This window comes from Lontra canadensis, unplaced genomic scaffold, assembly GCF_010015895.1.
Source record: "Lontra canadensis isolate GAN:19392208 unplaced genomic scaffold, GSC_riverotter_1.0 scaffold42, whole genome shotgun sequence".
Taxonomy (NCBI): Eukaryota; Metazoa; Chordata; class Mammalia; order Carnivora; family Mustelidae; genus Lontra; species Lontra canadensis.
In genome coordinates this window covers 425,779-444,556 of record NW_022631036.1, presented here as the reverse complement: position 1 = coordinate 444,556, position 18,778 = coordinate 425,779, and the positions used below count along the sequence as shown (strand labels likewise).

The 18,778-nt window shown below is 38.5% G+C and overlaps 1 protein-coding gene across 5 annotated transcripts in view; it reads right to left on the bottom strand.

Moving 5' to 3' along the window:
• The window catches only part of TXNDC16 (thioredoxin domain containing 16), a 126,112-nt gene that overhangs the window by 58,261 nt on the left and 49,073 nt on the right, over positions 1–18,778 (bottom strand). For all 5 annotated transcript variants that reach the window (XM_032871094.1, XM_032871097.1, XM_032871095.1 and 2 more), the window contains 3 exons: positions 16,384–16,505; positions 10,977–11,067; positions 6,823–6,973 (listed from right to left, as the gene is read on the bottom strand). In XM_032871094.1, coding sequence (XP_032726985.1) covers positions 6,823–6,973; positions 10,977–11,067; positions 16,384–16,505 — 364 coding nt within the window. The remainder of the gene's footprint in view (positions 1–6,822; positions 6,974–10,976; positions 11,068–16,383; positions 16,506–18,778) is intronic.

Below are 18,778 nucleotides of genomic sequence, written 5' to 3'. Positions count from 1 at the left end.
ATGATAGGTCAAATTCCAAAATGGTCCCCGAGATTCCTGATGCACCAATCTTGCATAATCCCAATCCCTAGGATAGCCATTCCCTTGATTAGGTTCTATTACAGAAACGGTCATGGCACAATGCAGTGGGATTGTCCTGCTGGCTCTGAAGGAAGAAGCTGCAATTTTTTGAGAAGGCCCTGTGGCTAGGACCTGTGAACAGCCTACAGAAGCTAAGAGCAACACCAGCCAATGAGCAGCAAGAAAGTGGGGACCTCGTCCTACAATCACATTGAACTGAATTATACCAAAGCCTGAATAGGTAGAACAACCTGAAGGAACAGTTGGAGAACAATCAGTAATTCAACATTAAAAACTGAAAATGAGGAATAAGCAGTAAGGGTGGAGATCTGGCAAGGAGCCAAATCATTAAAAACCATTACCTCTTCCTAAGAAAGTGTGGCTTTCTTCTGTAAATGAATTGAAACCATTTAGAAATTGTACGAAATATTTTAACATGTGTGTTTAAAAAAATTACTCTACCAGCAATGGCAAGTATGAACTTCAAGGAGTGGGGGGAAAAAAAGGGAGGTATAGAGACCAAATCAGTTACTATTACTAAAATAGAACATGAGAGATGGTGAAAACCTCAATTAAGGCATTGGCTGTTAGAATGAAGAATTCGAAAGATATTTAAGATGTAAAATTAGATGTGGGGAGATGCAGGATTTGAGAATGATTCCCCAGGTTTCTGCTATGAATGACTGGATAGTAAATTAAGGGATAATGGAGAAAGAACAGATGGTGGACAAGGACAACACATAGATGTTGGGCATACGAAGCTTAAGGACAGATACATCTAATTAGTAGTTAATTATATGGATCAGGAAATCCAAAAAACAATTTAACCTGAAAGTTCAGATTGGAGACTTGGTATAGTTAACGCGATAGAAACAGATGAGATCACCTAAAGGGTGTTTTCTGACCATCTATCACTGTGTGTGTGTAGCAAAGTACTCCAAAACCCAATGGCTTAAAATAACAAGAATTGCTTATTTTGACTGTATATCTGCAAGCTCATCTCTGATCCATGTAGCATTAGAAGGGCCTTTGGACAAGAGGCAAAAGGTCTGCTTTAAAGATGGCTCATTCAGGATGCCTGGGTGGCTCAGTTGGTTAAGGATCTGCCTTTGGGGGACGACTGGGTGGCTCAGTTGGTTAAGCCACTGCCTTCGGCTCGGGTCATGATCCCAGCATCCTGGGATCAAGTCCCACATCGGGCTCCTTGCTCGGCAGGGAGCCTGCTTCTCCCTCTGTCTGCTACTCTGTCTGCCTGTGCTCGCTCACTCTCTCTCTCTGACAAATAAATAAATAAAATCTTTAAAAAAAAAAAAAAAAGGATCTGCCTTTGGCTCAAGTCATGATCCCACGATCCTGAAATCGAGTCCTGAATTGGGCTCCTTGCTCCAGGGGCAGCCTGCTTCTCTCTCTCTACCCCTCCCCCCTGCTCGTGCTCTCTCTCTGACAAATAAGTAAAATCTTTAAAAAATAAAGTGGACTTGGGGTGCCTGGGTGGCTCAGTGGGTTAAAGCCTCTGCCTTCAGCTCAGGTCATGATCCCAGGGTCCTGGGATTGAGCCCCACATCAGGCTCTCTGCTCAGCAGGGAGCCTGCTTCCTCCTCTCTCTCTCTCTCTCTCTGCCTGCCTCTCTGCCTGCTTGTGATCTCTATCAAATAAATAAATAAAAATCTTTAAAAAAATAAAAATAAAAAAAATAAAGTGGACAGAGAGGCAAGATGGCAGAGGAGTAGCAGACTGAAATGACATCAGGTCCCAGGAGTTCAGCTAGATAGTTATCAAACCATTCTGAACACCTACAAACTCAACAAGAGATAGAAGAGGAGCAGCAATTCTAGGAACAGAAAATCGACAACTTTCTGAAAGGTAGGACATGCAGAGAAGTGAATCCAAAGCAACGGGAAGATAGACTGCAGAGGGAGGAGCCAGCTCCCAGCAAGCAGTGGAGCAGCGGAGCACAAAATCAGAACTTTTAGAAGTCTGCTCCACTAAGGGACATCGTTCCAGAAGCAAAGCAGAGTGGAGCCCTCATGGAGAGAGTGTGGTCTCAGGTCCTGCAGGGTCACAGAAAGATCAGAGGTGTCTGAGTATAACAGAGCTTGCAGGTATTGGAGCAGGGAAGCCAACTACAGAGATAGAGCCGAGGAGTGAGCTCTCAGCTCGGGGTTACCTTAAACCATGATCCCCGGCACAGTTGAGCCCCTGCTCTTCAAGCAGGGACTCCACAAGTGGCAGATCCAGAGAGACCCCTTCCATCCTCCCCCAGGAGGAGTGGCACAGAACGTGTGGCAGGAATCTGCTGGATTTGGAGACTCCAAATGGAGCTGTGTGCCAGAGACATAAATGCTCAGTCATAGGCTGGGTGAGCACAGAGCGAAACCGGAGACCAGGAAGACAGGAGTAACTGACTGCTCTTCTCTGAGGGTGCACTGAGGAGTGGGGCCTCGAGCTCTTGGCTCCTCTGGGAATTTGGGAGGCTGCCATTTTCATACCCGAACTGTACGTAAAGTGTTCAGGGAACAAAAGCTCCCAAGAGCAAACCAGAGCAGATTCCTTAGCCTGGCCCCTGGCAAGGGTGGTGCAATTCCACCTCGGGCAAAGACATTTGAGAATCACTACAAAAGGATCCTCCCAGAAGATCAGCCAGAACCTCCAGCCAAGACCAAGCTGACTGATCAAGGAGTACAGCAGAACTCCAGAGCTAGGAGAAAGCAATGCATAGGATTCATGGTTTTTTCCCCATGATCCTTTAGTCTTACAAAGTTAAATTGTTTTTAATTTTACTTTTCTTATTCTATTTTTTTAACTTTTCCTCTTTCCTCTTGTAACATTTTTTAACTAGTTTATCTTAACAATAACTTTCTTTAAAAAAAAATCTTTTTAAACCTTCATTATTATAGCCATATTTTATCCCTTCATTGTATTTGACTTTATTTTTTGTATACATATAGGTTTTTGTTTTTTTTTAATTTGGGGATATAATTTCTTCTAATAGATCAAAATATACCCTCAATCTAGCACATGGCTTTATTCTAGTCTCCAGCCTGAGCACATTCTTTTTTTTTTTTTTTCTTTTTCCAACCAACTTATCAGTTCCTTTATTAGAGTTTTTTTTTTTAATTTTCATCTTTACAATCATATTCCCCCCCTTCATCGTGTTTACCCTTATTTTTGTATATATATATAAGTTTCTCTTTCTTTAAAATTTTGGGAGGTAGTTTCTTCTAAGATACCAAAATACACCCAAAATCAAGTGGGTGGCTCTGTTCTATTCACCAATCTACTATATATATATATATTTTTTTTTTAAATTTATATTTCTTTTTTCCCCCTTACTTCTCCCCCTGGTTTTGGGTCTCTTCTGATTTGGTTAGCATACATTTTTCTGGGGTCTTTGCCACCCTTTTAGTATTTTATTCTCTTGTTCATATATTCTTATCTGGATAAAATGACAAGGTGAAAAGACTCACCACAAAAAAAAGAACAAGGGGCAGTACTGAAGGCTAGGGACCTAATCAATACAGACATTAGTAATATGTCACAACTAGAGTTCAGAATGACGATGCTCAAGGTGCTAGCTGGGCTTGAAAAAGGCATGGAAGATACTAGAGAAAACCTTCCAGGAGAAATAAAATCCCCTTCTGGAGAAATAAAAGAAATAAAATCTAACCAAGTTGAAATTTTAAAAAGCGATTAATGATGTGCAATTAAAATTGGAGGCTCTTACTGCTAGGATAAATGAGGCAGAAGAGAGAATTAGTGATATAGAAGATCAAATAAGGGAGAATAAAGAACCTAAGCAAAAGAGAGACAAACAACTACTGGACCACAAGGAGAGAATTCGAAAGAGAAGTGATACCATAAGATGACACAATATTAGAATAATTGGGATTCCAGAAGAAGAAGAAAGAGAGAGGGGGCAGAAGGTATATTGGAGCGAATTATAATAGAGAATTTCCCTAATGCGGCAAAGAAAACAAGCATCAGAATCCAGGAGGCACAGGGATTCCTGGGTGGCTCAGTTGGTTGGACGACTGCCTTCGGCTCAGGTCATGATCCCAGGGTCCCGGGATCGAGTCCCACATCAGGCTCCTAGCTCCATGGGGAGTCTGCTTCTCCCTCTGACCTTCTCCTTGCTCATGCTCTCTCTCAGTGTCTCTCTCTCAAATAAATAAATAAAATCCTTAAAAAAAAAAATCCAGGAGGCACAGAGAATCCCCCTCAAAATCAATAAAAATAGGTCCACATCCTGTCATCTAATAGTAAAACTTACAAGTCCTGGTGACAAAGAAAATCCTGAAAGCAGCTCGGGACAAGAAGTCCGTAACATACAATGGTAGAAATATTAGATTGGCAGCAGACTTATCCACAGAGGCCTGGCAGGCCAGAAAGAACTGACATGATATATTCAGAGCACTAAATGAGAAAAACATGCAGCCAAGAATATTATATCCAGCTAGGCTATCATTGAAAATAGAAGGAAAGATAAAAAACTTCCAGGACAAACAAAAACTGAAAGAATTTGCAAACACCAAACCAGCCCTACAGGATATATTGAAAGGGGTCCTCTATGCAAAGAGAGAACCTAAAAGTAACATAGACCAGAAAGGAACAGAGACAATATACAGTAACAGTCATCTTATAGGCAATACAGTGGCACTAAATTCCTATCTTTCACAATAGTTACCCTGAACGTAAATGGGCTAAATGCCCCAATCAAAAGACACAGGGTATCAGAATGGATAAAAAACAAAACCCATCAATATGCTGTCTATAAGAAACTCATTTTAGACCCAAAGGCACCTCCAGATTTAGAGTGAGGAGGCGGAAAACAATTTACCATGCTAATGGACATCAAAAGAAAACTGGGGTGGCAATCCTTGTATCAGATAAATTAGATTTTAAGCCAAAGACTATAATAAGAGATGAGTAAGGACACTATATCATACTTAAAGAGTCTGTCCAACAAGAAGATCTAACAATTTTAAATATCTATGCCCTTAACATGGGAGCAACCAACTATATAAACCAATTAATAACAAAATCAAAGAAACACATTGACAATAATACAATAATACTACAGGATTTTAACACCCCCCCTCACTGAAATGGACAGATCATCTAAGCAAAAGATCAACAAGGAAATAAAGGCCTTAAATGACACAATGGACCAGACTGACATCACAGATGTATTCAGAACATTCCATCCCAAAGCAACAGAATACACATTCTTCTCTAGTGCACATGGAACATTCTCCAGAATAGATCACATCCTGGGTCACAAATCAGGTCTCAACTGGCACCAAAAGATTGGGATCATTCCCTGCATATTTTCAGACCACAGTGCTCTGAAGCTAGAACTCAATCACAAGAGGAAAGTTGGAAAGAACTCAAATACATGGAGGCTAAAGAGCATCCTACTAAGGAATGAATGGGTCAACCAGGAAATTAAAGAATGTAGTGATCCAAAGGGAAACATGCACCCGAATGTTTATAGCATCAATGTTCACAATAGCCAAACTATGGAAAGAACCTAGATGTCCATCAACAGATGAATGGATAAAGAAGATGTGGTATATATATACAATGGAATACTATGTAGCCATCAAAAGACATGAAATCTTGCCATTTGCAATGATGTGGATGCAACTAGAGGGTATTACGTTGAGTGAAATAAGTCAATCAAAGAAAGACAATTATCGGGGGCACCTGGGCGGCTCAGTGGGTTAAGCCTCTGCCTTCAGCTCAGGTCATGATCCCAGGGTCCTGGGATCCAGCCCCGCATTGGGTTCTCTGCTCTGCAGGGAGCCTGCCTCCACATCTCTCTCTGCCTACTTGTGATCTCGGTCTGTCAAATAAATAAATAAAATCTTAAAAAAAAAAAAAAAGAAAGAAAAGAAATAAAATTATCATATGATCTCCCTGATATGAGGAAGGTGAGAGGCAGAGTGGGGGGCTTGGAGGGTATGGAAGGAAAAAATGAAACAAGATGGGATCGGGAAAGAGACAAACCATAGACTCTTAATCTCACAAAATAAACTGAGGGTTGCTGGGGGAGGGTGGAGAGGGTGGTTGGGTTATCGTTGGGTTATGGGGGGGTATGTGCTATGGTGAGTACTGTGAAGTGTGTAAGCCTGATGAGTCACAGACCTATACCCCTGGGGCAAATAATACATTATATGTTAATAAAAATAGTTTTTTAAAAAACGTTCACAAAAGAGGTCTTTCCTTAACCATGATGTGGTCTTTGTGATCTTGGAGTGGTCGCAGTTCATTAAAACTATCACAGAATATTTCCACTTACACATGGTTATATTTGGATTTCAACACAATTTATTTCCAGGCATTAAAATGTCATCTCATGATCAGTGTATCTTCTATTCTACCTTCAATAAGTAAATACTCCTAAATCCCCCTCAGTGAAAGAAATAGGTCTAAGGAAAGGGAAAAAGAGTTAATCTAAGTAAAATGCATAACTGTAATAAATTTTACATATGAATGACCTAATATATTAAAATAAGAAACATACAGGTGCCTGGGTGAGTCTGTTGGTTGAGCCACCAGCTCTCGGTTTCAGCTTAGATCGTGATCTCAGGATCATGGGATCAAGCCTAACATTGGGCTCCGTGCTCCGCATGGAGTCTGGGTTGGATTCTCTCTCTCCCTCTGCCTCTGTCCCTCCCCCTGCTTATGCATGCTCTCTCTCTCTCAAAACAAATAAATAAAATCTTTTAAAAAAATAATAAAATAAAATATGAAACATACCAGAAGAGGAGCTTCCATTGTCTTAATAAATCGATGTATATTCAACGTAGTCAGTGGTAGTTCCATCAGTGTTCTTCTACATTGCTCAGTCAAATCCAAGACTTGTTTACAATGAAAAAAGTAGAGATGTGCATTTTCAATATCCTCAGGGCTACAAATAAAAAATCAGGGACAGATTCACTTGAAGAAGTTCAATGTATTATCTTTCTACGATCCAGAAAGACATAGTTCAAATATCTTTAAGTCTCATGTGTTTTAGTTACTGTTTTAGTAAAAATATAAAACAGTAAAACAAAATAAAATGGACCTAAGCAAAAAAAGAAGATACAGTTTTAGAGTTGTATTAGCAATTTTTTCCCTAAACTTCTAAATTAGGTTATAGTCAGGTCCACACAATTTTTTTTTTAAATAAAGGACTGTCACCTTGAGGACAAGGAGATTATCTTCGAATGTAGTTGCTTTTCTAGAGCTATGCTAAATAAAGCCTTGTAACACAAATTTTCTAGGTTTAATTTAAACTCAAATCTGTTTTGAATAAACTTCAGCCAAAACATGCCTTAAGATAGAAACCATGTGACAGTTTGTGGGAGTTTGTGAGTTTGTATCTGAAATATTACAAAACTCAGCAAATATGGCTTATAATTTGAGTTCTGGCATCCCTTCAATAAGAGAAATCAAAGATAAACTTATAGTGGGTAAGTAAAGTTTGCCAAAATTAAAATAGCATTTAAAAAATCTCCATATGGCATTAGCAGGGTTTGGCAAAATACTGCAAATTTTTATTTTTAAAATGTTATTTTAATTCTTGATACATGCTCAAACTGAGATCTGAGGTTCACTGATTTTAAATTTAATTACAAACTAATTTCTAATATATTCAATGGTTAAAGAAACAATCAGTCAAGGATTATAAAGCCTATTCTGTGTTAGGCCCTATATCAAATACAAAAAACTAAGATGAATAAGATGATTTAAATCCTTGAGGGGCTTAGAATAAAGGACATACAGTTTTTTCTAATGTAGTTTGTAAGTGCTACAATATACAAAGTACTATGAGAAACAAAGAAATATTTCATTCTGCCTCAAGTCAGAAAGGAGAAAGAAGGAAAGGAAAAAGAAGTTCATAGAGATTAAAACAGTAAAGGAGACAGAACTTCCCAAACAAGATAAGACAAATGGGTACTTTAGACATAGGAACTATATAGCTAAAACCCAATTAAAGTACTTAATTTTTAAACTCAAAGTACTTAACTATGGAACTATTTAGGGTCTCATATGGTTACATATATTAAAAGCAAAGTTTTGAAAGCAGGAGGACCCAGTTGAGGTTGAACATCATATCATAACCTCTAAAATAATAATTTTGGAAAGTTATTTCATCAGAAATCATTGGTTGTAGGTAACAGAAACCAAAAAGGTGGAGAGGAGGCTTACTGGAAGTGTAGAAGCACATATCACAGAACACAAGGAAAATTCAAGCAATTAAATCAGAGAATAAATGTATAGATCTGAACAGCAGGAGTTCAAGGGATCTTCATTTTGCCATTAATACTTTTCAGCTCCCAACTCTCTTTATATATAAAGACAACCCTCTCTGCTTTACTTCTACATGGCCAAAACATTCCTATGAGCAAGAGAGCCAAAACACTATATAATCCCATTTCTCCATGTCCAATTCCAAGTTCCTGAGAGAGAGGATCTCATTTGCTAAGGTAAGCCAGTGGGCTGGCTGACCCTAGATCAGGTGGCCACCTCTGATCTAACTGATGATAACATGTATGAGGTGAGGGGCTAACATCCTTGGCCTATACACAGACCCTTTAAGAGGGGAGTGCGGGGAGATAACAAAACATACTTGTATTCTTAAGGCATGCCACCTCTTATACTACCTATCCTATACACCCTCCTTAACCAACATATAACTTCAAAGAAATTCAGGCCCAACATGATATAATGATTAACATACTAGACCTACCCAGTGTTACAGCTCCAGCAACTAGAATAGTGCCTAGCATATAGAGGGCATTCAATAACTATTTGTTGAATAAAAGAATGAACAAATGAAAGAAAAAAAAATGCATTCACCTCTCCTCCATTAGGAGACAACGCAAAGTCATAGCCAAACTACTTCATCCAGAAATTATGCCATAGGACTATAGTACTCTGAATGCAAAGTCCCTCCCTGTCATATTAGTCATATTAGGTCTAGGTAGGTCTAGGTAGGACTCCTTATCATCTTGCTATCCATGAATAGATGAATACTGAAACATCTCCAATGTATTAAATATTCAAAAGTATACCAAAAAAAGAGTAACTGGATATTTTAAAATTCTCATTTTAAAAATAGGGAAAGGCAAAAATCCTTACAGACCATTATCACGTCTAGCCATAGATCAGAATATGCTATGTATGTGGTATATCTTGCTGAACAGATTTTGTAAGATAAATGATAGGACCTTTATCTTCTGTGTTTTAAGCATGTCACCTTTATCTCCAACTATTCATCACCAGAAAAGGAATAAGCTAGGAACACACAAAAACATACAAACAATTAACTGGCAGCAAAACTGTAGGGCTGCCACAGAATCACCATGAGATGAGAATAACCAGACTTCCCCCATTCTGGGATGGGCAACTGGCAGTCAACACTGAGATTTGCAAAGCAGCTTGCTAAATCACTGCTTATCGTATCTTGAGACTCAGTGACTTACAACAAAGCTTGGTGGTTTTGTCAGCAAAAGTCCCCAAATGGTTAAAAATATTAATTTGTATGCAGACAGTAATCATGCATCAAAGTTTTCTTTAATTCATTAATGAAGGAGTCAGCAGAATGACAGTCCAATCAGAAGAGACAAATGAGAAAAGGTGGCCAATGAGAAAATGCTGGCCTATGTTGTACAGAGCAGTAAAAACATAACTTCTCTCTACAACCTTATTCTCCATCTAGACACTCCTCCCAAAAATCCTTTCACCTAATCAGCCTTCTATGCACTAAACTCTAAATTTACAGAGTTGTAAAATGTCTGGGACTTAATTAATTGCATGTGGTTTTATCAAATAGTCACTGTTTTCCAAGAAGTTAGCAGGAGGGCTAATTAAAAACTCTTGCATGGTTGGGACATGGGTTAAGGGTCTGCATTCAGCTCAGGTCATGATTTCAGGGTCCTGTGATCGATCCCGCATCAGGCTCCTGCCAACAGGGAGTTTGCTTCTCCCTGTGCCTGTCTCTTCCCCTGCTTGTGCTTCTCTCATCCTCTGACAAATAAAAATAAAACTAAAAAACAAAAACAAAAACCCTTGCATGGTATAAAAAGGTCACATGATCACCACTTTGCCTTGCTTCCTATTAATTTTCCTGAAGAGCATTTTGAGGAAAAATCTTTAAAATACACTAGCTATTCCCTTGTCTATAATTACCAAAGGAAAGAAACGTCAACCCTAGGTTGCTCAGGCAAAAAGTCAAAAGAAGGCCTCTACCTAAAATTGTATGCTAGAAACTAAACAAGAAAAATAAACATTTAAAAAATTTTGCTTAAAAACTGTACTTAAATATAATTAAGACTATTCTGACAGGGGCGCCTAGGTGGCTCAGTGGGTTAAAGCCTCTGCCTTCAGCTCAGGTCCTGATCCCAGGGTCCTGGGATCGAGCCCCACATCGGACTCTCTGCTCAGCAGGGAGCGGGCTTCCTCCTCTCTCTCTGCCTGCCTCTCTGCCTGCTTGTGATCTCTGTCTGTCCAATAAATAAATAAAATCTTAAAAAAAAAAAGACTATTCTGACAAAGTAACTTACAGAACTCTCAGGAAAAAATTCTGGAGTTTAGTTATGAAAGCTGTTATTTTATCACCTATGTGATCACTTTGGGAGATCTATTCCTAAAATACGCTTGGCCACTCATGGGATCACATATTGTGGCATATCCATATTGTCTTTGTTCAACTTAGCCTAATATCACCTCTGTATATTTAAATTCATTTTCAGACTGTACAATGGAAGACAGTAATAATGAAGGGGATTTGCAGTTTCATTTATATATTCCCATCTGCTTACAATTCCTCTCGGGTAAGCCCATGATGTAAACTCTGATGGAGATGTTGAATAAGTAATGTGAAAGAAGCAAACATAAAATTGTTGACATATCCCTCTTGTACATACCCAATACTTTCCAAAAGGGCAGTTTCCGTGGTTAGAACAAACTGGTATGTAGTCCCATATACAAAAGCAGCTTCCATGACCGCTCTGTGCTCTGAAGAAAAGATAAGAGAGTTGGGAGACATAAGAAGTTAGTTTGTGTGACTCTCTGAGTATTGCCCTATACCCTTTGAAGCTCTATTACGAAGAAAAATTCCTTGTAGGAATCCCAGTCGGGAAAATGCAGGCAGTTAAAGAAATTATGAAAAGTCTATTCTATTCAAGGAAAGAGAAGAGTTAATAGGAAATAGAAATGAGTTATACTTGAGAATATAACATATGACAAATCTGTGACAGTTTCCTCCTCATAGTAAGGGAGACACTATGCATCCTCCATCCAATTTTTACATGTTATATTTTACGTATATGCCTACTTATTGTTTCTGGCTTGGTTTTCTTTTAATCAAAGTTATTCTTTTTTAAATAATTTTTATTAACATATAATGTATTATTTGCCCTGGGGGTAGGGGTCTGTGAATCATCACGCTTACACATTTCAAACTTATTCTTATACATAGTTTTTAAAAAAGCAATTCAGGGTGCCTGGGTGGCTCAGCTGGTTAAGCGTCTGCCTTTGCCTCAGGTCATGATCCCAGAGTCCAGGGACCAAACCCTGCATCAGGCTCTCTGCTCAGCTGGGAGCCTGCTTCTCCGTCTCCCTCTACCTAATGCTCTGCTGACTTGTGCACGTGCGCTCTCTCTCTCTCTTTCTGTCAAATAAGTAAATAAAATCTTTTTTAAAAATTAAAAAATAAAAAAAAAGAAAAAGAAACAATTCTCCAAAACATATTAAGAAAAACAACAATTTATCTCCCACCCCCACCCCATTTCCAATTCCCAAGGGACAGCTACTTTCAATTCTTTTATTGTTTCTTTTGGTATTTATCTCCAACTCTTATCTCTTGATTTTTTAAAGTGTTATTATTACTATTTATTGACTCTTTCCCAAAACCTCATCCCACATACACACTTCCATCCCCTCAATGATCCCAAAATAGTTCTAATTTTTATTAGCTTAATTATCTGCATTTACATGGTCATAACTCAGCAAATACTATTTACAAGTGAGTCACAGAGTGCCAAATGAACATTTCTCCTTTTCTGAGCAACTTTTATACTAGCTATAACTTTTTAATTTGTTTAAACTTATTTCTATTGCTAAATTCTTCCACTGCTGGCGAATGCTCTCAATACTTCAAATAGATCGGGCACCTGAGCAGTTCCCTCTTCTTGGAGACACTTCTGCAGAGCCCACTGATTCACTGCAGTGCCTGCGACTGGGCCCGCTGCACAGCTTCATCCTGGGAACTCACTACTCACTTCACCATCGTCCTGGGGATTCTCTTACTCCATCTCTTGTGCTGGGTCCTTTGGCCTGTTACCCACAACCTCCTGACTGATTTGCTCCCTCACTCCCATTCTCTAGCACCTTGTGCTTGTGAGAGGATATATGAAATACACGTTTTGTGACCTTATGCTTATAAAAATGTCTTTGTTTTATATTGTAACGAACTACAGTTGTCTGCATATTGAATTCTAAGTTCAAGTCATTTCCCCTGAGAATTCTGAAAGCATTGCTCCATTTTCTTGGGTTTCTAGGGCTGTAACTGAGAAGTCCAATGCAATTCTGATTCTTGATGCTTTAACTGTATACTCTTTCTTTCTGGAAGCTTTTAGAACAGTATTTGTTCCCAACATTCTGAAACTGCAAAATGAGATGTTTTACACTCACCCATTATCCTGGGTTTCAGTGAGCCCTTTCAATTTGGAAGCTCAAATCCTTCAGTTCTGGGAAATTTTCTCAAACTATTTACTTGAAGCATTTCTTCCTTTCCACTTTGTTTGATTTCCCCTTTTCTCCTCACTGCCATTTCTAGGCAATCATCTTCCCCTCCCCCTCAATCTTCTACCATGTGAGGAGTTCATCAGAGTATTCCACTCACCATTCTGCCTTGGAGTCATCTACCACCCCAGCCAGAAACAAACCCCTCATGCCACAAAAAAATTTAGCTTCTGTCACATTGTCATTCTAATACTATTCCCTCATAATCCTTGGTGGTTTCATTATCCCCGTAGATGACACTTGCAAATCCAGCCTCTCAGTCTTTGGTCCTCTCTAGAGATCCAGTGATCTCTCTTCAAGTCTACCTTAGCCACTCGTTGCTATGATCCCACACCAGGACTTGTAATTATCAATCTCAAACCCCTCCAAAATCTCAATGACTAGCATACCCTCAACCCCTTCCTTCTATAAACACACACCCCCTCTCCATCTTCATGTCACTCTGTCTAGTACATAATCCTCTAGGAACTACAGTCCTATCATTTTCACCATCCTCCACTCCTTTGGGGGGTTTTTTCCCTCTTAAGCTTCCCAGCTTACATTCCATGGTCAGTCTTCATAATCACTCACCTACCTGTCTGGCTAAAATACAATCCAGATTAAATCAGATATGCTGCTTATTCTGTACTTACACCCATAAAAATAAACATGGATGGAGGGAAAAACAAAAACAAAAACCTGTTAGCATCACCACACTAATGATCTCACTTTATTGTTTATTTATTTATTTGAGAGAGAGAGCACATGAGCAGGAAAAGGGGCAGAGGGAGAAGATCTTAAGCAGACTCCTTGGTTATGCAAGGCATGACCCCACAACCCTGAGATCATGACCTGAGCCGAAATCAAGAGTCCAACACTTAACCTACTGGACCACCCCGGTGCCTCATGGGCTCACTTTAAATTACTGATACCAACTATTATTGCTGTCTGGCAAACTTTTTTTTTTTTTTTTAAGATTTAAAAAAGAGAGAGAGCACAGGCAGTGGGGGTGTGGGAGGGAGAGAAGAATCTTAAGCAGATTCCCCACTGAGTGCAGAGCCCCTACATGGGGCTCGATCTCAGGACCCTGAGATCATGCCCTGAACTGAAACCAAGAGTCAGACACTTAATTGGACTGAGCCATCCCAGAGGCCCCAACCGTTTTTTATTTTCAGGCCTTCTAAAACAACTATTTCATGTCTTCTCTCCTCAAACTATCTGACGAAATCATCATTTTTATTTCACTGAGAAAAACATAGCCAGTTGCAAAAGCAAAAACAAAAAAACTTCCAGAAGCATATTTATCTGCCCACTTAACAAAATTGATGCCCATAGTCTCTGTCTTCCCTCCTTTCACCATAGATGAATTTTCTGTGCTTCCACCAAAGAACCACACTTCCCCTCGTTCATTAGATTTCATCCCCTCTTGTTGACTCAAAGATGTTATTCCAGTAATTCTCCCTGTTTTGTCCTCCATGCTGTAGTTTCTGCTTTCTATTGGATCTTTCTTGTCAACATACAAATATGCTTAAGAAATTCTTCACTTCACCCACATACTCTTCCAGCCACTGCCCCATTTTCCTCCTTCCTTTAATAGCAAAATTTCTCTAATGAGTCTCCATATTCACAGCCTCCAGTTGCTCTCTACCTATTCTCTTGTACCCCATTAGGCATTTACCCTACCACTTTACAGAAACTGTGCTTGCCAAGGTCACCAACAAATCCCATAGTGCTAAGCATAATTAGGTCAATTGGCAGCTCTTATCTTAATTAACTTTTCAGCATCATTTGACACAACTGTTCCTATCTCTTCTTTAAAACCCTATCTTCAATTTGCTTACAGGACATTCCTACCACACAGTCCATTCCTTCTGTCTCTTTATTGTTTACATCTCACTTCAGTGACCTGTAAATGTTGGCGGATCTCAACAGTTCAATCTTCTTCTCTTTCTCATCTAGCATCATTCACTTTGTGATCTCTTCTGGTCTCACGGTTTTATCTCCCAGATTTATAGTGCTAGTCTGTATCTCCACCATCAAACGTGGACTAGTAGCATCCAACTACCTTGCTGATATCTCTCCTTGGATGTCTAGATGGTATTTCACAAGTAGGATGTCCAAAAATGAATTCCAGAGCTTCTCCAAACTGTCTATTTTCAATCTTACCTACTTCACTTATTAGCAATTTCACCTTTCGAGTAACTCAAGCTAAAACCTCAGAGCCACCCTGGTCTCTGCTATTTCTCTCTCACTCCACATCTAATACATCAGCAAATTCATACAGCCAAAATACTGCTAGAGTTCAAATTTACTGCCACCTCCACTGCTAACACCCTGATCCAAACCACCCACCAACATCTCTCACCTGACTTACTGTAATAACCTCCTAACTTTCCTTCCTTATTCTACTATTCCTCCTGCTAGTCTATTCCAAACATAGAAGTCAGGATGATCCTGTTAAAATACAAATCAGAGAATTCTGGTTCCACTGTAGCAACATAAACCCTCTCTAGCTCATCTTTCTCACTGATGACAATTATAAACTATGGACAGTAAACCTGAGAGCCCTGTAAAGTAAACAAAAACAGGCTAACAGTAGATGAAATAATAGTATATTATTACAAGTATATTAAATTCAGTGGCATGCTATGTAGCTATCAAGTTTTATGTTTACAAAAATTGTGATTTTATTTCATGGAGCATTTCCATTTTTTTTAAGATTTTATTTATTTATTTGACAGAGATCACAAGTAGGCAGAGAGGCAGGCAGAGAGAGAGAGGAAGGGAAGCAAACTCCCTGCTGAGCAGAGAGCCCAATGCGGGGCTCAATCCCAGGACCCTGGGACCATGACCTGAGCCAAAGGCAGGAGGCTTTAACCCACTGAGCCACCCAGGCACCCCAGCATTTCCATTTTTAAAGTGTCTTTAACATTTTATATTAACATGATCAAGTTAAAGCCATTAATAAATCAAAGTCTTGAAAGCATAATAATAATTTGTTCATAAGATGTTTATAAACTTCTTGACTACAAAATTACGTAATTTTGCATTTTACAGCTCACGGTGATGCTGTCAAAATTATATATTCTTTAAGTCAGGAAAAAGTCATCAACAGCAAATGTTAAAATAAAACAGAAAGCCATTCAGTCAACATTATCGAATACAGTAAAATACTATACCAGGTACCAGGAGGACCATAAGGAAATAAACATAGTAACTAACACTTATAGGACACCCTTACATGTCAGGAACTATCTTAATTATTTGAACTCATTTGGTCCTCACAATAACACTAAGAGGTAGGCATAGTTATTTTCACCACCTTACTGATTAGGAAACTCAATTTACGTAAGTTGTGCAAGTCACAGTGTATGTCATGGGGGCAGCGCATCTAACTAGGCAATCTGGCTCCAGGGTTTTTATTCAATCATATTACTATGCTGCTTGCTTAAAGAAAGAAAACTTAATGGTAAGGATCCTATTTTAAGTCCTTCAACACATTCAGACAAGTGCAGAGGCACAAAAAAGATTAAGAGAAAAGTTAAATACCTGGTGTTCCAATGGCTCTTACGTAGGAGAATGCAATGTTGGCTTTTCCTTTCAGAGCACTTTCTATGTTCTGAAGGTCTTCCAGAGTGGAAATATATTTTACTTCATTAAAAAGAAGAGCACTGAAATAAACAGAGATACAATGGGTAGAAGAACCTGATGTGTGGTTTTTTAACACATGTTTTCAGTAAGTTAAAGAACCTAACCAAAAAAGAAACTTAACTATTTTGAACAAATTATCAGCAGTAAGAACTTAAGCATTTTTTTTAAAGATTTTATTTATTTGAGAGAGAGGGAGAGAATGTTCGAGCACAAGCAGGGAGAGAGGCAGAGGGAAAAGGAGAGGCAGACTCACTGCTGTGGAGGAGGTCCGACACAGGGCTCAATCTGAGGATCCTGGAATCATGACCTGAGTTAATGGCAGAAACTTAACCAACTGAGCCACCCAGGTACCCCAGAAACTAAGCATTTTAATACTGAATTAAAATCACTCTCTTAATCATTTATCTATACCTGAGAACATCAACCAGGAACGGTTGTGAGAAATGGTACTCCTCCATCACAACTACCTTAATGTATTTAAGTTGTATGCACTAACATCTTATACTGGCCCAATAATCCCTTACACATCTCAGCCTTTAACATATTTGAACTCTTTACACATCTAAACTGAAGGCTTTTTCCCACACATATAAGGCTCTTATGTGTTCCCTGCTGAGCATGACATACTTCTCCAGCTCCATTGTGTTTACCATTCCTCATGTCTACCATACTTTAGGCACACCTCAAGGCCTTTATGCACAGTTCTCTTTGCTGAAAACTATTCCCTCTGCTCCTTCTCATATATCTGGTCTCAGTTTAAACATCAATGCCTCAGAGAAACCTACCCTGTTTGTCCTATGTAATTAGGTCTGTAGCATTTTTCTCTTTAATTTCACACTATTTGATCCTTTGTAGCACTTAACCACAATTTATAATTGCTTATATATGTATTTGCTTGTTTATCCTTGAGTCTCTTATTAAACTGTTACCTTCCTGAGTCAGGGCCTTGCATATTTTAATCACTATAACAATAATAACTTAGAATAGACCCTAGTACACTCTAAGGAATAGGAATCAATAAACATTTGTTGAATAAATGAAAGAAAAAGCAGGGTGGGAATTATTTATTCCCATTCATCTGAAGAAATGCAAATCCAAAACAGAAGAGCTTACTCATTCAAAAAGGCATTTACAGAATTGAGGAGCCAGGAACAGAACATAAAAGATGTCTCTTCATTCCTAACTCAGTAATTTTTCCACTTGACCAAATTCTTCCAAATCATCTTTTCAATATATAGATCAGACTAAGTAATCATATTTCTTCATCCAAAAGAATTTCCTTTCTAAATTTTCTTTTTTTTAAATTAAAATATTTTATTTATTTATTTGAGAAAGAAGAAAAGTGAGAGACAGAGAATGAGTGGAGGGGAAGGGCAGAGGGAGAGGGAGAAGCAGGTTCCCTGCTAAGCAGGGAGCCAGATGTGGGGCTTGATCCCAGGATCCTGGGATCATGACCTTAGCCGAAGGCAGCCGCTTAACCGACTGAGCCACCCAGGCACCCCTTAAATTTTCTACTTCTATATAGATTATTTATCCTTAACAACTCATTCCACTTAATCTCCCACATACACACGTGTGTGTGTGTGTGTGTGTGTGTGTGTGTGTGTGTGTGTGTTAGGCTAAACTTTAAGGATTTTTAAAAACTGTTCCAAGTCCATATACTTAGATAAGCAAACTGTCTCCAATAAATTAGTCCACCAGAGTTTCCTCTTATGGAAAACATGGCACTGTCTGAGAATATAACAGTTTTCGAAGTTTCCAGCCTCAGGATCCTTTTGTACCTTTAAAAAATCACTGAGTTCCTCAAAGAGCTTTGGTTTATGTAGGTTACATCTATATGTAGTTAACAAAATAGAAATTAAGACAGCAATTTAAAAATATTTGTTAATTCTTTTAAAAATAAACACCATTGCATATTAATACTCTATTTAAAAATAACTAAATTTTCCAAAACAAAAAAAAATTTGGCATTGTTTTATATTTTTGCAAATCTCTAATATTTGGGCTAAATAAAAGTCAGCTGGATTCTCATATCTGCTTCTTCAATCTGTTGTGACATCACACAACACACCATATAGCTTTTAGAAACTGAATTCATAATAGAATGAAAATGAAAAAGGCAAATAATGTCTTAATATTATTATAAAACTATTATGACTTCATGGATACCCTGCAATAGGTGCCCTAAATTACAGTGGCTTACATATTTACCTATACATCCTAGATCTCTTCATTTAAAAAAAAAAATGTAAAACTTAAATTTCTTTAATTCCTAGGGCTCTTTTTTTTTTTT